The sequence below is a fragment of the Macrobrachium rosenbergii genome, chromosome 46 (genome assembly GCF_040412425.1).
Source record: "Macrobrachium rosenbergii isolate ZJJX-2024 chromosome 46, ASM4041242v1, whole genome shotgun sequence".
Taxonomy (NCBI): Eukaryota; Metazoa; Arthropoda; class Malacostraca; order Decapoda; family Palaemonidae; genus Macrobrachium; species Macrobrachium rosenbergii.
Window position 1 is genome coordinate 851,815 of NC_089786.1, and position 27,306 is coordinate 879,120.

The 27,306-nt window shown below is 35.7% G+C and overlaps 2 protein-coding genes across 7 annotated transcripts in view; one reads left to right on the forward strand and one right to left on the reverse strand.

The window, feature by feature from the left end:
- Positions 1 to 18,019, reverse strand: part of Dgkepsilon (diacylglycerol kinase epsilon) — a 75,644-nt gene extending 57,625 nt beyond the window's left edge. The window contains exons 1-11 of one of the 3 annotated variants that reach the window (XR_010850557.1): positions 17,858 to 18,019; positions 14,788 to 15,002; positions 14,360 to 14,531; positions 13,784 to 13,914; positions 13,128 to 13,269; positions 12,212 to 12,432; positions 11,441 to 11,621; positions 9,470 to 9,603; positions 8,563 to 8,740; positions 7,727 to 7,863; positions 6,393 to 6,547 (exon numbers count right to left, since the gene is read on the reverse strand). Coding sequence is in view for 2 of the 3 variants with exons in the window: in XM_067089339.1 (XP_066945440.1) it covers positions 6,434 to 6,547; positions 7,727 to 7,863; positions 8,563 to 8,740; positions 9,470 to 9,603; positions 11,441 to 11,621; positions 12,212 to 12,432; positions 13,128 to 13,269; positions 13,784 to 13,914; positions 14,360 to 14,531; positions 14,788 to 14,946 (1,569 nt within the window). In the remaining variant the exon portion in view is untranslated. Of the gene's footprint in view, positions 1 to 929; positions 6,548 to 7,726; positions 7,864 to 8,562; positions 8,741 to 9,469; positions 9,604 to 11,440; positions 11,622 to 12,211; positions 12,433 to 13,127; positions 13,270 to 13,783; positions 13,915 to 14,359; positions 14,532 to 14,787; positions 15,003 to 16,066; positions 16,089 to 17,857 lie in introns of those variants that run through there. The other 2 variants (XM_067089339.1, XM_067089340.1) reach the window with 2 other exon arrangements.
- Positions 18,020 to 19,202: 1,183 nt separating this feature from the next.
- LOC136830137 (uncharacterized) overlaps positions 19,203 to 27,306 on the forward strand; it is a 36,053-nt gene continuing 27,949 nt past the window's right edge. For 2 of the 4 annotated variants that reach the window (XR_010850555.1, XM_067089334.1), the window contains exons 1-2: positions 19,203 to 19,285; positions 20,031 to 20,185. The gene's annotated coding sequence lies outside the window, so the exon portion shown is untranslated. Of the gene's footprint in view, positions 19,286 to 20,030; positions 20,186 to 20,213; positions 20,367 to 27,306 lie in introns of those variants that run through there. The other 2 variants (XM_067089335.1, XM_067089336.1) reach the window with 2 other exon arrangements.

Below are 27,306 nucleotides of genomic sequence, written 5' to 3' on the forward strand. Positions count from 1 at the left end.
GACACCACCCTACTTACAAATAGTCAACAAACACTCAAAGATACAAACAAACAAAGTTTAAATTTTGTCTTACAGGCCTATTCTGTACATACAGCACTGTCTGTACAGTGTATTGTGTTTCGGAATGAAAATACATACAGCACTGTATTGATTTTATATCATACTGTACTTGAACAGGCATGAATAGTAGAGTAACCTAGTTACAACCAATTCAGCATACAAACAGCTGTCTGGAAGGTAACTCGTTTGTAAGTAGGGTGGTGTCTTTTAGGAAATGCTACGTGATGAGCTGCATAGCTGCTACTGTAGGGAGAAAGCGTTGGACTTCGGAGAAGCCACGTACTGCTTCCACAGCATTGCCAGACCATGATAGCACTGGCCAGGAATGACAGCCAATGAAAGAATGGCCAGAGCCATAAAAAAAAAAGCTAAAGGCCAACACATGAGGAGGCTTTGATCCTCAAGATGGCTGATATAACGGCAGCAGAAGATGGCTGCGTGAGTGCAAAGAAAATTGCAGATAATCAAGTTGTAATAAACCAGAAAATCTATATCCAAAATGAGGGACTAGGGAGTTAACAGATGAGTCAGGCAAATTATATCCTTGATAGCTGAGCCAGAAGACATTCTCATCAACAAAAAGGTCCCGATGCTTTGAAATAATGAACAGAAACAGATCAGCTTGGTCTCAAGACCTACTGGTAGATTGTGTAGTGATGATGTATGTGAACAGTCACTTTATACGCGCAAGCTTTTTGGACTGCTTGTAAACTTACGGGTTATGGGAGAAGTAATACAGCACTGCTGATAAGTATAAAAATTAAATTAGTATTTGATTGCACCCTAAAAACAATAATTATTCAAAACAAATTAGTACCACCACCAGTGTACACAGCATCTAGGTTGACGAAAATAAACCCAATGATACATAACCTTTAGTTCTTTATTGTAAATTACAGTATGATATCTACCATGATAGTAACTGTTGTAACACTACTTATACTAAAGCATGGCTTTCTCTCAACACAGCATTCCTCTTTTGGACGTGCTTTGATATTCACGATATGCTGCTGACTAGTTTTTACAATTCTCAAAAAAAAGAAAGAAAGAAAGAAATGCATTTGCCTTTTAAGAATCTGCCTGGGAGCACCTTTAATACTTTTAAATACCTAGCCTACCTCTGAAAGACAAAGAAATTAGCATTACACTATTTATAGGAAACTCTGACTACCAAATATATTACGGGTAAACTGCCACAACGATACCTGTAATCAACGCGTTACGTGGTGGTTTAAACATTGCTGAATGTCATGATGATAATTTAGGCATTAATTATAATTCAAAATGTTTTCACTTCACTGGTGTGGGATCTCTATGGCCTTTGTAATCGGAGACAACTTGATTCTATTCAGTGATAAAATCGATAAAGATTCCTAACCTATATACGTACATATTGCTAATCTACATACGTACAGAACATATTACCATGAAGGTACTGTTACATATTTTATGCATATTTTATTCCATTCATCAATATTTCTTTCAGGGATCAAGACGATATGGTCAGACATCACTGATACCATTAAAAGCAACTGATAATTGACATCTTTCTTATCACTACGTTCAACAAGGTACTGGGTACCACAGTTATTACTTGAAGTACAGAACAGAGTAGTGGGAAAGTGACCATTTACTGTTCGGTAGTCTTAATACAAAATATCTGGAACAACTTCTTTACCACAGAATCTGGTTGAGTGCCTGGAAACTGCTGGTGATCCAAATTTATAGCTGTCCTTGAAATTTCATCATTGAGAACGCAATAAAAGAATACTCACTAACTAGCCACCAAAGAATCTTTCCCTGTGAGATACAGCTAAACTTTAAAATCGAAGTGCCTTTCCAGTGAACGTACAATCTATTAACGATGGACAACTTTCACCTCAATCTCATTTTTTCAGAGGGCCGGTGTTTCGAAATTTAATCCTAGAGAGAGCAGCAATGAACACTAACCTTACTGTAATATTTAAATACACTGTATGCTTAAACTCTTATCCAGAACTGTGAAAGTGACAAATAAAATCTTGAGACTAATCACGGGGACAGGTCATCAAACGAGGAAATTCTTACTGGCAGTGACATAAAATGTAAGGTGTCCAAATAGAATAAAAGAGGTAGAAAGTGACTAGCAGAGAAATGAAGACCTTGTAAATGAGAAAAATCTCGGAGAAACGAGGAAACCCTGAACACAAAACAGTTGTTCCTTTGTAAACACTAAATGCTACGGTACTAACAACTACGTTAATGTATAGCATATAATGATATCTTTGGCACAAATGGGTAAGCACTTGGCATGGTTACTGTTCATATAATCGAGAGATCTAGCATATTATAGTCAATTTGTAAATAATAAAACAAAACAAAAAACTCAATGACCTCTGGTTAGTACTGTACTAGTCTCCACAATTGGCGCACCAGCCTTGTGATGAAACACACATTAGTTTACCGATGTCATTTTCTGATGTTATTTTTCCTTTAAAAAGAAAAGTATACATCTTACTTAAGAGGCTGTTGGTGAATTCTAGGGCCTCAATGTATACAGTGGACCCCTGTTTATTTGCGGCTCAGCAGTCGAGGATCCAGTTATTCACGAAATTTACAGAAAATTCTGTAATTTGGGGATTTTTATGTTGAAAAATACTCACTGATTACTGTATTTCATGTTATTTTTATGACTAAATACACTTTTTATCATAAAAAAATGTATTTAGTCAAAAAAATGACATGAAAATAGGCAGTTATAAGCATTTTTAGAGGGGTCTTTGGTGTTCCAGCTATTAAAATACACAGTTATGCGCGATTTTAGAGGGGTTCCAACATATCGCGGATTTTCGGTATTCGTGGGTAGTTGTGGTACCTAACCACCGCGAATGGGGGGGTCCACTGTATTATGTACACAACACCACCTTTCATTAAGTAAACAATTATCACAATACAAGACAAATGCTGGTCATTGTGTCCCGAACTACACGAACTTACGATTTCTGAGAATAATCAAATGCTCCTTGAGTGACAGCTTTCACTTCCGTTTAAAACAAAGATCAACTAAATGTAACGCATGCATTGACATCCACTTTAAGCTTTGGTCTCCAAATGAAACTCATTTGTTAATTACGTTTGCCAGACCTCCAACATATTGAAGCGACTGCCATATATCACCATCAAATCACTGTGTTAAGTTGTGGTAACAGCAACAACGACTAGGTTACACAATTTCATGGGTGGGACCTGAATGCGTCTGTGAATAGATTATGGATCTCAAGAAAAATACGGATTTCAGCTTGCTTCACAACGCACTCCTAAGGTTTCCGTTACTCGATGGGGAATATTGTAAAGTTATTGTAAAAGGTACTCGGCTGTAGTGCAATTGCATCTGAATACGTTACCAAAGTGTGAAGTTGGTTTCAGTACGTTTTCCAAAAAGGAATGATTCAAATAGGAAGCACTAAACAAAACCTAAAGCTGAAATGAATGGAATGCTTAACCAAGCTGGCCACATTCCCAAACATTTTGCAATTTTTCCTTGCACGGTCAAAGTGAAAAACAGCGTTGCAACTTCCAGTGGCGATAGTAGTACAGTATTGTCATCATTATTATTAATAATTTTGAGACCACTACATTATTTTTATGCGCTGGGAAGGCTCACGTAAAGGATTTATCCTCAAATGGCAACTGAAAATTGGAACATGAGAAGCTAAGAAGCTGGACAGCCAGGTGGGAGACCATAAATGCATGGAAAATCTCTCTGCCAAGAAGACAATCTGTTGTACAACAGATTCTCCTTCCAGGAAGAGTCGGTACGTTATCGCGATTTTAAGTTTTCCTTGTCCCTTGCGCTTTCATAAGAGAGGGAACCTTAATCATTTAAACACGAGCCTAAAGAAAGCAATCTTTGTACTATGCTACAAGAAGTAGTTTGGCTTTATACCCACGACTGAGACGTGATAGATTCTAAGAATGTCTGCATACAATCAAACTGTTCTGAAGCAAGCTGAAATCTTGAATTTTATCATGATTACAATTAATCTGGGGAAGTCTGTAATCAAATTCACTGACAGCCACAAAACAAAAAGGAATGCTTAAACAATCTGGACCTCCTGGATATAAAAAGGAATAATTTCTGATATATACTCTGTATTATGCTGTCCCACAACTCTCCATTTGCTAAAAAAATGCAAGTCTTCGTATTTCAACATTAGTACCTGTCATGTAAGACATACAGTATCACCTTTCTCAAACTTAGCACAAAAATAACTTACATTAACAAACTACCTTTGGAATCACATGGAATACAACTTTCCTGCATTACATACCTCATCTAATAATGAACCAGTAGTATTAACCACATAAAGCCTGTGAACCTATATATGGAAACTTCCCCGGGGGAAAGGGAGTCGGTTAGACAAATGCTTTGGTCGTATGAGAAATAGGAAAAAACTCAAATGATTACAAGTTCCACGAGAGAGCTTTCGGGCAAGCGGGCTTGGAATTGGTGAATTTTGTAACATTACTTTTTTGTTCTAAATATCAACGATATGGAAAGGATTGAAGCAATGCTCGAACTTTTAGCTCGTGACCAGAAAGACATCCTTAAGGGTAATTTAAACTGTGTTATTTTCTGATAATATTCATTGCTACAAACACAAGATCATCAAGAACTGTCATATGTACGAGACATTTCCTCCATATTATTATTACTCAAAAGATGGACTCTATTCATATGGAACAAGCCCACAGGTGCCACTGACTTGAAATTCAAGCTTTCAAAAGAACATGGTGTTCACTAGGAAGAAGTAAGAGGGAATCTCCATCCCCTGCAAAAGTTAGCTTTGGTCTTAACAATCCCAGGCTATATCATGAATGGTTCACTTTTCCCAGACTTTAGGAGGTTAATTCTTGCAATACAAAACCAGAGCAAAATTGAATAACACAAAGTAAAAGCATCAGAAGAATGAAATGCAATAACCTAAAGGCAGTCATTAAAAAATTACTATACTTAACATAACTGTGTATCTGATAACATCAATATTTGGTCAACTCTTTCTTTCTCAGGGAAAGTTCAATTTTATTCCAGGAGAAATCTTCAGGAATTTCAAGCTATTAGTTTATAATTTTGAGTAGTTTCCTGCTCATAAGTATGGACTTAAAAGTAACATTCATTTTCCTTGACTCAATCACTAGTGTCTGAAATCTTGACGAGTGATTACATTATTGTCAAATCACATTTGCAACAACTTGTTCTCTTCCCTTTCTTATAACATTTTCACTAATTTCCATCTTCTTGAATATGACAATTGTACAACAATCTATTAAAGAGTACCGTACTGTTTTATACAATCTTAAAATGCTAAAACATACTAATCACACAGACTGGATTGTTGGGTACATACAATCCTTGCCAGGAATTGTTTTTCAAACGGAATGATGCCGAGGTTTTCATTATCTGTTAATGATGTATGTAAGTAGGTTGCTGGGAACTTCAAAGTAAAGTAAGCAAGTTACAATGTAACCAAAATGAATCCTTACAGCATGAGATGAAAGACTTGGTTACACAAAAATCTTTATCCTCCATTGGAGCACAAGATGTGACAAAAAGGAATCCGTGGTCACACCAACAATGGTACGTCACACCAACAACGGTACGTTTCTCTTCTATTATGCCTGAGTCAAAAATAAAGTACATCAACACAAAGAACACATCCTTACAGTTGTTTGATCGAGTACGAGATCAGCTGGCATCACAAGGGAAATGGACGACAACAACTTCCTTACCACAAAACAAGGGGGCTGTGAACAACATGACCCTATTCTGCAGCCACCACCCAACATCTATGGTGATGGCTATGAACGTGAACGTCACCCGAGGGTGAGACTGTGCGACAAATGCGCCCTACTGATTGATTACAGTGCAATGTATCTGCTAATATCTTCTATCGGTGGGCTCCAAAGGTCCTGAAATGTCATGGAATGCTACACACAACATGAAGTCAACATTAACGCAGATGGCCCCCTACTTGCGACCACATTTCCGAGTGACTTATGTGAATGGGGTGTCAAACATTGCAGTGCCTAACTGATTGTGAATTACCCAGAATAATTTATGTACGACCTTCTAGTACACACATTTGGTAAGTGAATTCTAACATACTGTATTACTATTTACGTAAATATCGTGTATAAGTTAATCTCATTTATTCTCGAAAATGTTTACTCATGTTTCTGGGGAATGAGGAGGAACTTAAGAGTCGAGTTATTTCTATACAACCCTTTTTGGTTTACCAGCAGGCACTACTCATTATATAAGTGTCATGAAATCACAAACAGAATATACATACTGATGCCAGCTTCCTTATTGTCACAGATACAGAGACCTTCTTTAATCGCGCTTGAGAACGGTTGCTTGGTGACTGTAGGTTATGAAGAGATTGCCAGGAGACTGCTCCCACGGCTCTCCGTCAACTTGCATGGGTGCTGTTCCTTTTAGATGTATCTGGAAGATATTTCGAATGACGGTCGTTACTTTCTGGTAAAACTGACTATGTTAATAAAAAGTATGTTGAGAGAGAGTAAATACAGGACATCCAACTACAGTAGGTTAAGCCAACTTACAATTAACACAATTCATGCTTTTCCACCTTGTAAACGTCATATCATGAGTATACTGCAACAACAACTGTAAGTACAGATGTACTATGCAGTAGTGTATTAATGAGATTTTGAAGCATGAATAGAATAATTCTGTGATGTTTCCCACACAAAACAGTGTTTTCAGAATAGTACTACTATTCTGAAAACATATTTTGTTTGCGAAACATAACAAAACTCTGGAATAAAATTACCAATACGTTAGCCAGAAAAGCATTAGGTACAGGAGTACCTGGATGAAGCCCAAGAAATTACAGGCAGCACCCGTGTTACGGCAATCCGAATATATGGTGCCGTTCAACATGATTTTACAGCGCCGTAAGCACCATTTATTCCCATTATTATTGTAATGTTCCGGTTTATGGCGTGCCGCTGGGAAAGGAACAACACCCCCCTCCCCCCCGTAATCTGGGGACTGCCGTAATGAGAAAATACATGCACGAAGACCTGGCCCAGACAAAGTGCTCGAGGAAGCCAACAGAAGAAAGAACTCATTTTAAGTCAAACTTCGAAAGATGATGATCACGTTTAAACTATAGGCAGTCCCCGGTTTACAACGGGTCCCGCTTACGACATTCCGAGGTTACGAAGCTTTTCAAATATATTCATCAGAAATTATTTCCCGGTTTACGACAGATGTTCCAGGGTTATGACTCGTCGTATGCCAATCCGACAGAAAAAATATAGGCTCCAAAATGGCAGAATAATAAAAATTTGGAGGTTTTTTGATGAAAAACTCAATAAAAATGCAGTTTACATCATTTTCAATACACCCAAAGCATTAAAAGTAAGGTTTTCTTAGGATTTTTGACAATCTTCGATGATTTTCAGTTTACAACGCGGCGTAGGAACGGAACCCCCCATCGTAAACTGGGGACTGCCTGTATACTCCACTAACGAAGCTGATTTGCACAGCGAGGCCAGGATCCTATAGCTCAAGGCTCAGAGAGATGAGTGACAAAACCTTTTACTAAATGAAAATCCTGACAAAGCCCCAGACGCCGGTGGAGACTTCTTAACTTACCTTGAGTTTGGAGCACTGACCCAGTCTGATCGGTTCACTCAGCCCCATTTGCAACTGGGCTATGTGGAAGGAAGATACCAGGCAAAACACCTCCAGGAGACCATCGCTGAAGTCCTGAAGAGGAGCCTCAGGCCCGCCTGAAATTATATATTGAGACAACATCCCTTTCAGATTGCCATCCTTGGTGATATTGGAAGGTATCATTTACAACCATATGGCTATGAGCGTCAGGCTAATTCTGGATAGGTAGCTCACAAAATAAGGTACCTATTGTGTTTAGAAAGCTTGAAGCATTAAAAATTGGTTGTATTAAGTATTTTAATGACAAAGTTCAAAATTGCAAGGAGAACTAATGAACTAACATCATCCACTGTAAATATTTACAATATGTACAAATAATTTACCAATTTGAACAAGCTCTGCTCTGAATCAGGAGCAAAATTGTTTATTTGAACCAAAATCTTACACAATTTTCAGTAAATATGTAACCACCTTGAATACATGCAATAATAAGCTCTCCTACCATAAACTCAAACTAGATAAAAGCTTAAATTGCATTTTGTTTTTTCTGAGTCACAAGCAAAACACAGGAAAAAATCAAATCCTTTATCTTTACACTTTCACTTTTTTAAAAATGCAAAAGAAAGGATAATGCATTTCACCATTCAGTCTCGTTTTCAGAAAATCATTCCAATGCACTGACGGCCTGGAAAATTTTACAAAAGCCCTCAAAAACATTCCTGCTGCTTATGTTGAAATCAAAATGAACTTGGGCATTTAACAGTGAGCAGAAGAGTCAATTATACACATGCAACTACATACCAGGGATAACTCACCTGCTCCAAGAGTCCATGGTCTGACACCTGCACCCCAGGTAGCAATATTCAGTACCACAACAGCTTCTAGGCTTGGTAATTCTACAGGTTTATTGTCCATGTACAGCTCGAGGCGCTGCTCTAAGTTCTTGCACTCGTGTTCCAGAACGTCTTTGGTACCAAATGTGAAGTACAACATCTGGAATAGACCGAGATACTTCAGATATCTAGGGAATGAAGCTGTTAGAATGTAGAAAAAAAAACACAAGAATTCTTCAAGTCTAACTGTAAGATATGAGACAGTTGGGCAAGGTGGTCTGCTGGTAGGTGGTGACTAAAACTCAAGGACCCTAAATTGGGTCCACCTGACAGAGTTCATTCAAAATATAAAGGATCTAACTTTCAAGACAGACCAAAGACCTCCCATTGTCTTAACTCAAATATTACTATTATTATTTTTATTGTTGAAGACAATGACAAACAATCATATTCTTTACGTAAAGAAAGTGAAGAATACTCATTTTACGTTTAACCTAATGAAGGGAAAACCTGTGTAAAGTACGAATGATATTATGATTTTACCCCAAGAGAATCTTTCATCCTGTAAAGTAAAGGGATTGTTCTTCATAATATATTCCAATGTCCACCTTGAACTGAGGCAAAAATCTTAGCTTTCTAACAGATGTACTCTATAATCAAAGAAAATTAGTTTTATGAAATCTATAATATACTATCTGCATTTTCTTAAGTATTAAAGTGACTAGATTACACTGCAAAGACCTGCAAACATTAGTACTGTTGAATACGTATTTCAATTTTCTCAATTTTCCACTGACTTAACTCCAACGTAATTTCACCTGAAGATCATAGGTGCAAAAGTCTTTCATATGTGACAAAAAAAAAAAAAAATATTATAGCATCAACCTACCTTATTGATTAGTCTGTTACTGAAAATGTAAAACGGCGACTGTCTGGCCCGATGGAAATTTAAAGTAACCAGGGCGTCCACCCCAATGCTCAAGTAATTGTTCATGAACACCTCTCTTGCAGGCATCAATATCCCTGTATGAAAGAATGACATTAAGGCTGGATGCAAAAGAACGCTAGTTATGCTCAAAACATTTTTACCTAATCTCCAAATTTCCCGACATAAATATTTTAGTCAGAGGATACATTTCTCGCTTATATGCAGGAACTGCACCTCGCTGTCGAACTTCTCAGTTCGGAGGTCTTTTATTCCTCACACCGTTGGACTGTGGAAGTCTCCCTAAGGATGGCGTGCACTTGGAACTTCAGAAGTTCAAGCAAAGATACAATGCATTACTGTACTACCCTAATGCTATTCTCCTCCTCCTTGCATTTTAATACACTTTTATCTACTAACTGATTCATTATTTCTTCTTTTTAATAAGCGAGATCTCTTCTTTCTTTATTTCCCTTTACCTTCTCTTACTTCCTACTGAGCACCATATTCTCAAGAGGCTTGAATTTCAAGTCCATGACCCCTGTGGGCTTGTTCCATATGAATAGGGTTCATTTTCTGAATAATAATAACTACTATGCTATGAATAAAACAAGAAAAATGTATCTAAATGGTCATTGTTAACATAAGGCCAGGAGAGCCTTTCACAGATGTTTTTGGGATACATGTTGAAGTAAAAGTGTAAGCTGAAGTGAATGAGCTCCTCTTCTGCCGAAATGTTGTGCATAAGAAAGGACTACAGTGACATATATCCATTCACAGTGCCTCTACAAAGCTGATGTGGCTGATAACTTAAAAAACAAGGAATAAAGTGTCAGGTTTCCATTCACTCCATCAGCAAACCTTACAAAACTGATAACCCTAAAATGCCAAGGCCATAATAAATTATAAAAGCTGAAGAGAATCATGCAGAGTCAAGCCTGAACTTATGAAGAAACCTCAACAGAACACTGCTTTTCATATTCAGTCTTCATTCAAACAAACCCACTAATCACAAATAACCTTACTCTGCGTGAAACAGACCCAGGTAATGAATGACAACAGACAAGCTAGGCTTTAAGAATGCAGACCAGTTCAACCTAATCTAGAAAAATGCAATTTGTATAACAGAAAAGAATCTAGTCTTGTAAAAATTGCAATTTGTATAACAGAAAAGAATCTAGTCTTGTAAAAAATGAAATTTGTATAACGGAAAAGAAGGGGGAGTTAGCGCAGTCTACGACTAACCAATGTCATGTCAGATAAGCATGGAACCAGGCACTTGGCAATGCTGCAAAAGGGTACAGACATAGACAAAAAGCCAATATTTCAGCTGTAAAGCTTAAACTTATACTATGCACTCTTGTGAAGGCTGTGAGAACGTCAATTTCAGAAGAAACCTGTGAGTGAACTAAGACCATTGCAAGCGAGACTCTTCTGCAATGAATTTGAGCTAGAAGCAGCCCTAACTATAAAAACAGCTACTGATATTTCTAACCACTACAATACCTAAATAAAGTCACAATTTTCAGTAATTTGTTCATGACCTATAAATAAATTACTAACCACTACAATACCTAAATAAAGTCACAATTTTCAGTAATTTGTTCATGACCTATAAATAAATTACAACTCGAATGTGTGTACATAAAAATGAAAATGTCAATGTCAAAAGATGCCTATTCTTAAAAAATCTCAATAAAAAAACCCTCTTTACCAGCCAAATAAAAGATTAAATTAGAATTGTGCAAATCATCATTACTACAGCAAGACCTTCGTGTCATGTTTCTGTACTCTGGTAAAGCTCGCCTGAAGAGTTTGTTCTGAAATGACAGGAGCAAGATAATCTTTGAGAAGCTCCACAGCTAAGCAGAAGGGGACCAAAGACAACAGGTGAAAATTGAAACGATTAACAAACCAACAACATAATTTCAGTACCGAGGTTTCTACTTGGGGAGTAGCGAACTTTCCATCTGTCGAGCTTGGCAGGATGAGCCGAGGAGACTTGGTCAAGGTAATCCTCCACATCCACATCAGCACTGTAACCCTCGCCAAAGCCTAAGACTCGAGAAAGATCGTTTCCCGTTCCGAGGGGCAAGACTGCGACGAGGGGCTCCCTCTGGAAATTTCAGGTAGCAGTTAAATACAGTATTCAATAATGAGAGCATATTCTGAATATATAAATCATGAGAGTAACACACTTATAATTCAGTGTTGTAATAGATTAACAATATTTTCTTATGATCTGGTGATGATTAGCTCTGCAAAACAAATGAAATTCTTATGATCTGGTGATGATTAGCTCTGCAAAACAAACGACCTGATTCTGCTATAACGAGGCAGTCGTAGATTCTTTCATTTTGTCAAAATGTTAACTCTTAATGAATTCTGAATACAGGCAGTTTTTAAAAATCTGTACATAGAAACTTTACTTGTATGTCCATAAGCTATGTAGATTAAAGAAATATGTATAGTTAATGAACATCTTGTGCAGCTTCATGCATATAAACAAATCAATTGTCATGGACAGTAGCTTGTATCTGTCAAAGACATACCGCACAAAACTGCATGTGGCAACAATGTCTGACCTGTGATAAAAATTTTTTTTAAGTATGAAGACATTTAATACTAAAATCTGAGTTGCATCACAGATAATTTCTAACTTCTGACAAACACATAAGAGCGAAAATTAAAATCATTCGCATTCACCTTAAGCTTCAGTTTAAATATGGCGTTGAAGACCCATCCAACAGTCCCATCTCCACCTGCCACAATAATCCGACAAGTTACGTCGGAAGGAACTAAGTCACACCACTCCAGGGCCTCCTCTGGTGGATGCTCGGCTAAATCTAAGACTTGTGCTGGATTTAAAATCCTTCGGAATGACGACAAAATAACGGAACACTCACTGCTGCCTGACTTTTGGTTTCCTGAAAGTGGCGAGTTAATTAATTCAACTAGGGCAGCATCCGATGACAAAATGTATCCATTTGCACCTTGACAGACACTTGAGGGGGTCTGATTTTCTGATAAGTAACAAAGATGTTAAGTAAAAAAGACCCTATTTTATAACTTACACTTTAATATTTTCTGGATATCTTACAGCTAACAGCAATTCCACATACAGGCAGTCCCCGCTTACCAGCAGCATAAGTTAATGGAGTTTGTGTTATGGCACTTGGCTAGCGATGTCGTTAACCAGATTTTTGGCACTGGTAAGTGATTTTTGGTGTCGGTAAGCAGTTTATCGGCATTGGTGAGTCATTATTGGTGCTGATAACTGGTTAAAGATGCCGTTAAGCCATTTATTACCATAAAACTCTGTGATTTTTGGTTAGCGGCGCTCGGCCGGGAACAGAACCCCCCTGTTAACCAGGGACTGCCTGTAGTTCATGACCTATCTAACCTGTACTTTACACAATCATCCAATTCAAGAGATTTACTTAAAAATGCAAAACTTCTAAAATGGCACCTAAGGTAACAATAAAGATGATAATGCAAATAAGTACAGAAGTCTGTTAGATTGAAGTCCATTAAGCTGAGATGTTACTTTTAAAAATCTTCCAAGTTCAAACAAAATAATGTCATAACGTTCATCAATCTACGTCAATTTCCAAATGCTCACCAACAACAATGATCGGACTCCAGTTGCTGATCCGAGGTCTAACGACTTCCTTTATTAGCAACTGCTTTCGCATTCTGGACGACTTAAGTGTAATACAGTTAGGTGGCACTATACAATCACTCCTCTTGCCCAAATCACAAACCTGAAATGCACAACAGAGAAACAATTCAGATGCATTTATCAATAGTCAGCGACCACTTACAAATATAATGCAATGGGACACTTTTCACATGTTGCATTTATTAAGATGCAATTGGTGCTGACAACAGCAATGGGACACCTTATACATGTTGCATTTATTAGGATGCAATTGGTGCTGACAACAGCAATGGGACACCTTTCACATGTTGCATTTATTAGGATGCAATTGGTGCTGACATCAGACTAAATACAAATAAAACGGCAGTGTCGTTCATTGCAAGAACAACGAGCATCAGAACACCAAGGCTTCGGCTATAGTAACTAGAGTGTCACAAGTGTTTGAAGTACATCAGGTAAGAACAATAAACCCAAATAGTGCAGTTTCTGACAAATGTCAAATTTATGTGTTCTTAATATGGTACTAATCCTAAAACTTCAGAGAGTATGTCAATACTTTATTCTAATTGGGCAATTCATTAACTAAAACAAAAATACTTGAAAAGACATCCACGTACCACAGCCAAATTTTTCATGCAGTCATCGTGGGCACAACGCTGACACCAACAGCACCTTAAATCTATCAATTCTGGCTCAGTTCCGCACTCCTTCTCGCAGACTTCACATTGTGCATTAAACGGTAAGTTCCCTGGACGAAATAAAGAACATGATGTTAAAAGAAATTACAGTAGAATGTGTGAAAAGTATCTTGGTACAATATATTGCATATTGCTGTAGGGCTGCAGAAAAATTAAGTGAATTACTTTGCTTCTTGTACTGTAGAGTTAAAAGCAGAAACAAAGTGGAATGTAAACCAACAGGTGGGCAGAGTTCCCCCCCCTACCTGTCGCTACAGTTATCTAACTTGTCAAAAAATTTGAATGGTTGTTTCCAGTTCATGCTTGAAGCTAAATCCTTATGTAAAGAAGGAAGGTTTGTATTTGCGTAGGAACAAGTGTAAATTACTTTCTTGTACTGTATAATCAATGGAAAAACAAATCCAAAAGACCAAGTTTAAGCAGCCAAACAGCAACTACCATATTTTACCTAAAAGACAGCCTCCAAAAATGCTTGCATTGCCAATAAGCCCTTACCTTTCACCCACTGGTGTTTGTGTGTAGTTGCCGTGGTAGTGATGGGCTTGCAAGGAATAGTCTTGTCTGCAGTGTATATACAATCAGGGGAGTCCGAACACACGCCACATGAGTCACAAAAGGCTCCATCACTCGCCATGATCAGGGTCTCGCAGATATTACAGTACGAAGGCTGTTGGTGGAAGTTCAGTGTGTTCATTTTTAGTCATATAATCCTTAGGGTTTACAAAGCTAGTCTACATGCCATACCACAAAAAAAAGCAATCTAGTCAGCTCTGTAAACCACCAGAGCATTAACTTAATGTACAGCCGTTAACTGAAAAACAAAATTACAAAAATTTCCACATCCTGTCAAAGAATCTGTTTTAGACAAGTCGATCTTTTCACACAGCATCAAAGTTCTTTATGAGCAAACGCAGGGATCTTACCCGTGAAAACATGCCGGTGTAACACCAGCGATGGCCTTTTGTGACATCTCGCGCTCTGATGTCCCGATGCAACGAGCGTTTGCTCAGCTTCACGATCATGACGGTAACGTAAATGGTAAACAAAATACCACAAATTATTTGAAATGCAGTTTCACTCATCTTGTCTGAGTGCAGAAACGCTCACTTCGCTCAATATGCCATCAAAACAAAAGCAGCTGAAAAGAAAAATTAAATGCAGTTTTGTATAATACTTAATAAAATACATTACAGCACCCCTTTATGGCTTAGCTTACAAAATGCACTTGCAAAAATTGCAAATAAAACGTCTTGTATTCCAATCAATCTACAAAGATCCTAATGAATTTTCATGTAAATAAGTATCTCAACCAAAATAAAAGAACATAGTAATTTATAGAGTTGTGTCATGAAAAAGCCTTGGGTAGGTACTGGCTTACCGGTAAAAACACTTACATAGTGGGATAGTACTTCCTTATGAATGCATCATTAACCTTTGTTCAGTCTAATAATATAACCAGATATAATTATTTTGGAAGTTGAGCAATGTCTTACCACCTCATTCTACAAATTCATACTCTTTTTCTTGCTGCTTCTCACTACCTGCTGTGCACACTAGCACGTTCATAACGTAGCTAGTGGAAACACTCTTTGCTTTGCCTTTTGTCCTTACACTAAAGGATGTAACTGCCAAATAAATACGAAGTGACACTCAACCCAAATGCATTTTATGCCTTTCATAACAAGACTTAAGAATGGTTCTCATCTGTCTATCTCCTGATGCAGTGATAACAGACTGGTGCATAGGTTATTTAAAACCTCAGAGACGTGAGCGTATTTCATGTGCTCCAACTGTAAAACAACAAATAAAGTAATAAGATAACTGGCAACTCCAGCTGAATTATTATAGTCACAGGATATCCTTCCTGTCACAAAATTCTTTTCCTTCGATGATAATACTTTAATAATATTGGTAAAATTTTGTTTCTTTGAATATCCAATGATACAATTATAAAATTATAAAGTCAATGATATTTAAATACCTTAACATTTTCTCAGGTAATTTTAACTTGAGTTCTTTCACTCTGAAAGTTGACAATGACGAAACAACTTTGAAGTCCTAATTATCTGTTTCTGCTTTGTAAGATAATTTCTTTAAGCTCCAGTCTTTTCTTCTTTCAAAGGCTAAAACCAAGTAAATTATCCAGTATACTCATGATAAAGTTATTTTCTGTCTTGCAAATGCCACTGTTGACTGCCTCACCTATAGCCTATTTCCATTTTCAATATTCTACGTAATGCCAGCAGTCATGGAGTAATTCCCGGGAGTACCTGCACTGCTTTACAGGTACCAATTATAGTACCAAATACATAAACAATCTGTCATTGAGAGGCTCTACTACTGTAATTAAGAAGTGATACACTTGAAGTATGATAGCGGCACAGATAAACTGATGGTGTTCTAATCCAACACAAAGATAAGATTACTGATCTCGGAAAGATTAACCATTTGCCATACAGCACTTATTCATGCTGGCAATTACAACAGCCAACTGCATACTACAACTTATGTTACACATATCACGCGGTTACCAGGCTATTCAACACACTGACTTTGAAAAAACCGTACACTGTAAAGTCTGAAGATAGCAGAAAAACCTGACATATTTCAAAGCTGAAAATACATGCATGAAATTTAATTTCTGACAATATATATTTTTATATCCTGATTTTTCACTTTATTTCAGAGGAGAACATTATTTCTTTTACTGTTCCCAACAAAAAAAAATATATTTGGCCCCTGTGTGTCATCTGATATGGTAGCATCACAGAAACTTCCAAAAGATTTCTTTAAAGTTTCAATATGTGGTCATTCTTTTTTAAAATGGCATGCCTACTCCTCCATACCCAATGGTATGAAATGACTTAGTCATAACACTCTCTATTTATGATGTTCGACAAGGCTGTTAATTTCAAAACTGGTAAAATGTTTGTATGAAAATTTCTGCTGTGATTCTGACGAAGATTTATATTGATTTCCTTCACGTATGATTGTTTAACCTGATACGGGGCCCTATACGTAACAGGGTGAATTCTTTTAGGAATGTGTCTCAACGTCTGGTGGCATGACCATTCTCGTTAGATATTAGATATTCATCAAATTTGTCAGAATCACATCATAAACCGTCGGAAATGCCACAGGCTATATCACCAGTGTCAAAATGAATGAAGTCAACCCTATCATCGTTAGCCTGACGTGGGTTAGGCTATTTGGGTTAAATAAGGTTAACTCTCAAGAATGCCATTAAAATTTTGTGAGGCTGAAGGAGTCCCTATTAAGTTTTAGGATACTAATAGCCTGGCCTAGCCTAACCTACTAATGGACCTTCTCTAATGGCCTGGGGGGATTTGGCCTATATAGGAGAGAGTAACCCTGCATTCCAATTCTCATATTCATTGGATTTAGACCCTGTCATAGTTTAAATTGGTTTTAAAAAGGCCAGAAAGTCTGAATTAGCGAGCCATTGCCAAATTAAGAGATCATGAGATTTCCATTGCCTAATAAAACATTTTAACTAAAACCAATTCAAAAGAAAATAAAATTAACCATAAATAAGGCCAGCCATTGCCGACATTAAAATTACAAAATAATTATACGAGATCATGAGATTTCAGACATAGCCTAACATTAGGCTAACAAAACCAATTTTAACCAAATCTAAGGCATAATTTGGTTTATAAAATGTATAATTTAACCATAAAATAAAGCCAGCCATTGCTGACATTACAATATACAAAATAATTAAACGAGACATGAGATTTCCAACATAGCCTATAACCCTAGGAGAACAAAACCAATTTTAACCAAAACCAAGGCATAAATTGGTTTAAAAATATATAAATCAACCATAAAATAAAGCCAACCATTGCCTGAATCATCATAAACGAAATAAATAGCACGAGACACCTGACATGGCCGAGGCCACTAACCCTAAGCTCCGCCACAACGTCACCCAAACAAAACCGATTTCGAACCAAAACCTCTTCACCAAACCTTATTTTTTTGGCGTGTGGCTTGGTTTTGGAGTCAAATCTCGATTCTCCTACGGGATCATCGATGGTAGAGCAGCAAACCTCTGGAAAATGTCAGAAATAGCGAAGGCGAGGAGGACATGACGTCTGGTGTTTGTAGCAGATTATTACTTCGGGCGAGTCCGGTTTCATTGGCGAGGTTTTGGATATTTGTTTTTAAAGAAGTATGGACTTAAATTTCTTAATTTTCGTGATTTTTATCATTATAATTATGAATTATTGTTATTTTAAATCTTTTAATTTGGATAAATATATCATTTCATTGCACGTTATTGTTAAACATGAGACGTAAGTCGGATACACCAAATACGAACGCACAGAGGCAAAAAGATTTGTTTAGGTTTCGTTAACTGTGATTAAATTGTAATAATTTTTTTAATATCTTGGCAACCATCCATCAAAACGAAGATTTTTATTATAAATACTATTTTTTTATCATCATACACTAAATCTTGCCCAAAACATACCGAAATTATGCCATTAAATGATAACAATCTCAAATGCAAAAAACGAACGCTTCTTGTCTTCGTGTTCTCCAAGAGAAATGAATTATTAAAAAGGCTTCGATTATTTTATATTACTATCTGTCGCAAAGCAGAAGAAAATGAATCATGATTAACAAAAATTACACAAAGACTTAAACCTCTAATACATATAGCAAAAATAATAATCTGAATGATACAAAACGTACAAAGTAGATGAAAAAAAATAGTCTCACCATTGCAAAGAATTAAAAAAAACTTACTGAAATAATTTAAATAGGTAAAGCATAGAGATCAAATCATAAAGAAAATAAACATTACTTGAAAGCCATTTGACAACGAAATATTTACATATCTTTATGTACTCAAACATCTCGATTTATTTTGACTTTTAATTCAGAATAAAATTTTATTACAACTATGATATACTTTTTGTTGATTCGTCTTGTAGCCAGGTGGCCAGTATATATCTACACTTTTCAGTATGTGTGTGTGTGTGTGTGTGTGTGTGTGTGTGTGTGAGAGAGAGAGAGAGAGAGAGAGAGAGAGAGAGAGAGAGAGAATGTATTATATATAGTGTGTGTGTGCGCGCACGCGCGCGTTTTTGGAAACTTACATGACTAAAGATTCTCAAAGAAAACAAAATATAAACAACGAAAGATGAGATTCAACAGCAGAGAGACAGAATATCTCGATATCGAACGTAAGGACAGAGAAGAACGGGTTGACTGAGCTCTCTCTCTCTCTCTCTCTCTCTCTCTCTCTCTCTCTCTCGGGGCTTCGCTGAGCGGCTGATGTGCGCTCGCATGAATATAATCTTCTCAGTCGGTTTCGTGATCTTGTGGCGTTAGGAGCTACTCTGTCCGCGCTACGGCCGATGCTACAGAGGGTTCCATGTAGTTTGTGAAGTGAGTTGAAGCTGATTTTATTATTTTATTTTGTTTGCAGCTTTGAAGATGTTTTCTTTTTATTGTCGTAAATTTTATTGGTTTCCTTGGGCTGAGTTTCTTTTGTGTCTAGTTATCTGAAAAAGATATATGTATGATTTATATATAAAACTAATGTGTATTCATATGTACCTTTTGTACGCGTGAATATTATTTAACTGTATATATATATATATATATATATATATATATATATATATATATATATATATATATATATATATAATATATTTAATATAATTTAAATAGTATATATATATATGTATATATATATATATATATATATATATATATATATATATATATATTATATATATATGGAAGGAGATTTAATACAATTTAAACATATTTATACACACCCATATGTATGTATATATATATATATATATATATATATATATTATATAAATATATACTTCAATATGTTTATACAGATAATAATGCATAATGATAAGCATGTCATTCTCATGCATTATAAAAACTATACTGAATGAGAGCCTTAAAAATCAATCTCTCTCTCTCTCTCTCTCTCTCACACACACACACACACACATTCAGTTCAGTACAATATCATCTCTCACTAATGCTGAAAATATATTGCTTTATCTTTGCACCCATTAATAATATTGTATTTTCATTAATACTGTAGTTATTAATGTATTATATCACAATATATTTGTCTAATCTCTTCTTCTTCTCTTCCCAGTGAAGAAAAATCGAAGAGAGACTCAGCTTCAAAACAAACAGGGACAATGCAGACAGGATATTCCTCGTGATACCGTCTATTTTCCCGTCAGTAGTTGATCTTCTTCTTCTTCTTCAGCCGTCCACGCGAACAGAACCGAACCACGGCAGTGAAAGGTATTGTGATAAAATTTTTTTCACGCTCTCACGATAGTTCTGCGCTCCGAAAAACTTTTATTTCGGCTCCGAATAAACAAGGAGAAAGGCGACGGACGATAAAAAGAGATCGTATAGAAAGGCGACGATAAAAGGAGAATAAACACGCAAGAAAGATAATTCGTTACAATAGACGAGAAACGTGAGTGAAAAAGCTTTACTTTTCCGAAGTCACTGAAAATAATGACGAATGATATTCTCGTCTTTTCTCACTTCAATATTCTTCGCTACTTTCACTCTTCTATTTTTTTATCTGTCTTGTTTATGGCTCTCTCTCTCTCTCTCTCTCTCTCTCTCTCTCTCTCTCTCTCTCTCTCTCTCTCTCTCTCTCTCTCTCTCTTACATATGTTGGTTTACATATATCTGTCATTGATGACTCATATTTTCTTGTTTGTGCGAACATTAATATGTTACCGTCCATTCAGCTGACTGTCCAAACTCATTACCTGTCTTTTGACAGACAGCTTTGTCATGTTTTTGTACCTGTCCATTAAAATGTTACCGTCCATTCAGCTGACGTCAAAACCTTTTACCTGTTTACCTATCTGTTGACAAATAGCTTTATCATTTTTTTTTTACCTGTCCAATAATGTTACCGTCCATTCAGCTGACGTCAAAACCTTTTACCTATCTATTGACAAACAGCTTTATTATTTTTTTTTTTTTACCTGTCCATTAAAATGTTACTTTCCAGTCAGCTGATGATGACACTTGTCAATCTAGAAACATTGTTATCTTGTTCAAAAGTTCATTACACAGCTCCAGCTGTCCAGCTGAGGTTACAAAAAGTAAGATAATAATAATAATAATAATAATAATAATAATAATAATAATAATAATAAATAATAATAATACTTTTTCCTTAATAGTACTATAAAATTGTGGATTTAAAAAAATAATAATAATAATAATAATAATAATAATAATAATAATAATAATAATACTTTCCTTAAAGTACTATCAATTTAAAAAAAGTATTTTAATTTAGATCCATTTTTATCATCACCTGTGTATCGATTGCATCATTTTATATTCACTTATGTTTTTGGGTAATAATAATAATAATAATAATAATAATAATAATAATAATAATAATAATAATAATAATAATAATAATAACAGTTGTAGTATTATCATTCTCAACATCACCAGTAGCAGTAACCTGGCTGAAATCAACGTAGGGTATGGAATTCCCCCTAAAACAGATACTCTGTATATCCGCGTTTGCCTGGAGTACCGCAGGATCCGTGCCTTGGCCTTCAAAGATTAAATTTCGTCCAGTAGCTTCCAAAACCGGATTATTTTTGTAGATCTGTTCAGGATATCGAAAGATGTATCGTTTCCTGTTTATAATTTCCAAAAAAAAGAAAGCTTTGGAATCTGATATATTCCAGAATTTACAGGAGGAAATTGAATGTTAAAATCATTCATCTGGGTTGTTGCAGGATGGCAAAATTACTTCATGTTTGTGTTAACCAAAACAGCTGTTTCAAAAGCAGCTGTTGAATTTAGATTCATGTAGTGTTTTCGATTTCTATTTTATTCAGATTGATGACTGAGCAACAATCCACACACACAGTGTATATATATATATATATATATATATATATATATATATATATATATATATATATATATATATATATATATATATATATACAAGACAGGTATATAATTACTATCTACTTTCGTATTGATTAATCGTCAATAGCTAAAAAAAAAAAAAAGTGACCGTCATTGTCTGCGTATTTTTCATGCAAGAAACAAAAGAAGGAAAAACCGAACTACCTAAAAAAAACTACAAAAAAAAAAAAAGCTAGCGTTCCCCGCGACACTTTTGAATAAAAAAAAAACAATAGCGCGTGTCACACGTGACACTTGAAAGTCAAACAGAAATGGCGTATATTTAAATTTTTTTTTTTACCATCTCAAAAAGAAAGAAGACAGAAGACTTTCCAAGTGTAGCGTGAATAATGAATAATGAAAGAGGCGGAATATGATGAGGCTTTGAATTCATTATAGGGAGTCGTTTCGTGTCAAAGGTTGAGGCGGCAGGAGCTCTCTCTCTCTCTCTCTCTCTCTCTCTCTCTCTCTCTCTCTCTTATATAATACGTATTTTTCGTTATGCAAGATATGAATCTAATAAAACAGGAATCGATAATAATAATATGCTCGCTCTCTCTCTCTCTCTCTCTCTCTCTCTCTCTCTCTCTCTCTCTCTCTCTCTCTATTCTAAATTACGTATTTTTCGTTAAATACGTAAGATTGAATCTAATAAAACAGAATTAATGATAATATATTAGTCAATTCTAAATTACGCATTTTTCTTACATATTTGAATATAAATCTAATAAAAAGTAATCGATAATAATAATATGCTCTTACTCTCTCTCTGAGAATTTTGAAGTCTATGAATTAAATTATATAATGTATATATGTATATATACATATTTGAATTCACATAAAAATTAATGTGAATCATATACTATATAATGTGAAATGCACATGATATATTGATATATATATATATATATATATATATATATATATATATATATATATATATATATATATATATATATATATATATATATATAATAAATGAACGGAAGTATGCAAGTGGAAAATTAAAAAAAAGTTATTTCTCCTGTCAAATAAGTCGCGTCATAGTCAAAGCAACGAATATTACTCATTGTTGCATCGGCGACGCATTCAAGCGTCGTTAGACGCCATGACGCAACACCAAATTGCGTTAATGTCAGGTTATATTCGTCGTGGCTTTTTTTTTATATATCGAAAGCAAGATTATTATCGTCTTTTCTGCGCATGCGCGGTGGTCAGACATAATTTCCTCTCTATCTTTAACATCTGATATTACAAATCGTTTAAAAATCGTATTTAATGAATAATTTGCATAAAGATTAATGTATAATTACATAAGCTCAATTCTAAATCAAAATGGAAGGAAGGAATATAGAATTTAGGCTGAAGGCCACGCGCTGGGAACTATGAGGTCATTCAGCGCTGAAACGGAAACTGACAGTGGGAAAGTTTAAAAGGCGTAACAGGAGGAAAACCTCAAAGCAGTTTCACTATGAATCAATTGCTAGAAGATGGAAGGAAGAGAATATGAATGGAGGTACAGTAAAAGGAATGAAAGGGGTTGCAGCTAGGGACCTAAAGGACGCTGCAAAGAACCTTAAGTAATGCCTACAGTGCACCGCGTGAGGTGCGCTGACGGCACTAACCCCCTACGGGGCTAAATCATTTTAAATTCATAGCTGCAGGAATCTCAGATATATAACCTTTAAATAAAATATCCTTCAGTAAGATCTAATTTATATATCAAGTTGAAATCATGACTTTTCGAATGTATTCTTACCGGTCAAACAATCGATCTTTCACCCGCTTTCACTACTAATGTCCACCTCTCTCTCTCTCTCTCTCTCTCTCTCTCTCTCTCTCTCTCTCTCTCTCTCTCTCTCTCTCTCTCTCTCTCGACTTCGCTCCTGGTAAGCAAATGAAAAAGAATAAGAAAAAGTCTGTACATAAACTGCATCACTTTATGAAAAGTCTGCGCTCCCGAGAATGACGGATAGAGGGTAGTTACCTTCTCATCCCGGCACGTAAACGTCAAAAGGCTATTATACACATTATGTCGTGCAATTGGAACTTTAGAACTCCAAGAGAAAATAGCAATGCATTACTACCCTAATACTATTCTTCTTGCATTTTAGTACATTTTTATCTATTTATCTATTTATTAGTTTATTATTTTTAAAAAGTGGTATTTCTTCATTCTGTATTTCCCTTTACCTTCTCTTGCTTCCTAATGAACACCATATATGAACACCATAATGAACACCATATATGAACACCATATTCTTTGGAAGCTTGAATTTCAAGTCACTGGCCCCCTTGGTGGGATTGTTCCATAGGAATAGGTTTCATCTACTGAATAATAATAATAATAATAATAATAATAATAATAATAATAATAATAATAATAATAATAATAATAATAATAGAGAAATCAAAAGTGATTGCAACTTGATCTGGGCAGATGGCAATCTCCATTAACTAGTTTTTGGGAACTGGATAGCAAAGGGAAGAAAGACTTCACACTGACAGCACAGGGAAGCGTTTAATGATAGGAAAGTGATTGCAGCTAATTGGCAGAACGATGATGGTGGTTAATGATATTGTAGATGCAGTTACAATCGTCCTGGTTAATGATGAGATGCGTCTTTGGAAGGGGAGATGATAGGGCTAACTTGAAAGTTACTCACAGAACTAGTTATAGTGACAAATGATGTGAATTACCTTGATGAAGGTGATTACTGCCATTGATTGTGTTACATTTTTGACGCAGGATCTGATAATGACATTTATACTTGAATATGGAGTAGTGATATTAATAGTAACTGAAATTTAATTAAAATGACAAATAATAAATAATAATAATAATAATAATAATAATAATAATAATAATAATAATAATAATAATAATAATAATAATAATAATAATAATAATCATAATAATAATGATAATAATAATAATGTAAAAAATTATGATAATAATAATAATAATAATAATAATAATAATAATAATAATAATAATAATAATAATAATAATAATAATCTTTCCTATTTCTTTGGACTTTTATCATCCAACTTTCGAAGTAGAGTTGCAACTCGGATAATAATAATAATAATAATAATAATAATAATAATAATAATAATAATAATAATAATAATAATAATAATAATAATAATAATAATAATATGGGAAAATTATGATAAAACATAAAAAAAGATAATTTTATTAAGAACAAGTTCACACAAAGGCAGATCCCATCAAGACCAACATTAAAAAAAAAGATTAAACAATAAGCTAAACCCACAAACAAAGTCTAACGGTGTACAAACAAAGGCAAACCACTACTCCCCCCAAAACAATATTCCCCCTCCCACCCGCCCCCCCAAAAAAGAGAGACTTCATGTACCCATAAAACACTTTGCGGGCCAAATGACCAGAGGAGAAGAAAGTCAATTTAGAAAAACTAAAGCAGCATGAAAACTTGTGTGAGAAACATTACGTCAGGTCTGACTGGAACCAGCCGAGCGGGAAACATTGCCCCAAACGAATTTGGAGCCGTTACAGTTCAAAGAGAGAGAGAGAGAGAGAGAGAGAGAGAGAGAGAGAGAGAGAGAGAGAGAGAGAGAGAGATTGAAAAAAAAAAAACATATCCCATCACATTATAACTAAAATGAATGTACACCCAAAAGGAATCTAAACCCTTCATATGTATTCTCTCTCTCTCTCTCTCTCTCTCTCTCTCTCTCTCTCTCTCTCTCTCTCTCTTCTCTAATCAAAAACGTAATTCACTGCTTAAGTGTTTCTTTTTTAATAACAAAGACAACTGAGCTATTAAACACCAGAATCCTCTCCTTCATTAATCCAAGATTCCTTATACTCAAAATTCAGGTAGGTCTATCTCGCGTCCTGGGCTCATAGGCCTAACGACCATTTGTTGGCCTCTTCCGGGGTTTGAACAACCGACTACTACACCAACCGGAAGTCGATATAGACTTATTTACGTGGCTAAGAACCAATTGGTTACTTAGCAACGGGACCTACAGCTAACATTATAGCCTAAATGAATTTCCACCAGAAATAAATTCCTCTAACTGACAGGCGGCTCGTTAAACAGTCTAAGCTCAACCGCACTGTGTTGGTATGTGTGGTACCCTTTGTAGGATGAATTATTTAAGAGAATTGTTAACTTTAACGGACAGGTAAATGGGGTCTGACTGATATTTATTTTTGAAGGGTTCTCCAAAAATCACCAAAGATGAGGATGATATTATCCAAACTCCCCTAAAATGGAAGACTTCAGTGTCTGCAAAAATGCAAAACTGAGAAAAATGGTAGATACTGCAGTTTTCCCTGGCCTTACTACTGATTTTGCAGATACTGCAAGTGGGACCCCCTAAATAAAGCATTGAAGAATCATTATGAAACCGCAGTAACTTGTGTATTAGTGTTTCGCGAGCCCAATAGGTGGCATATCTCCATTTCGAAAACTTTGCAGATACTGCAGTTTTCCATTTTAGGGCGACAAAATCCTCTAGAAAAACGGGAAAGCCTCAGCGGCCCCCCACCCTAAATCTGGCCGAAATGTCCCTAAGGTCTGTGGACGAAGGGTTAAAGGTCCCTATATCTAGGGAATAAAGGTCCCTATATCTAGGGAAAGATTATCCTTAACATTGCCATACTCGAGTATTGTCTTATTTTCTCAACTCCCAGTCCATGGGACTGTCTTCCCGGAGCGGATATGAATGCTGTTGGTCTTCAAGTTAATAAAAGGTTGTTACGAACGGTACTATAAGAGACATCTCGTCTTAAAATATTTTACAATATCCTCCTCGCTCTGATTTTATCTTCACTTACAGTGGCTCTCTGGTCTGTAAACATTCTTCAGTAAGAAGAATAAAAGATTCATAGATAACTCTTTGTTACTTTCTCCTCGACAAAATGATTGCTTGATGAGTTAGCGGACCGAGAATTTCTAAACAAAAAAAAGTAAACATTTTTTTATACGTGTTCTTAACTGCTCCCAATAAGTCTGTTCACGTTTTGAACACAAAGATTTCAAGATAATTCTCCTACCTTGACTCTTTGGAAGCTTGCTCAACAAGTTAATGTTTAACTTAACAGCCACGAATGAACACGGGCACATTTCCAACAACAATAACAAACTCTTAATAGCTTCTTCTTCTTCTTCCCATTTCCTGATAGCGTTAGGACATCCTCTTACCCAAATAGACATATGTTTCCTTGCTATATGTTACAGGAAGTCTGCGCATACAGTTTACAGGTACTTTCGAATGTTGCAACACAAACGCTCTAAAATAGATTACTGGGTGTGTTTTTTATTTAATGTTCTCTTCTGAATGGTGGTATTCACAGAAGCTAGTGAAATTGTAGTTTTTTAGTTTTCTGTAAAAGAAAACTCTTGTCTGTCCGTCGACACTTCTGATCTTAAAAACTACTGAGGCTAGAGGGCTGGAAACTGGTA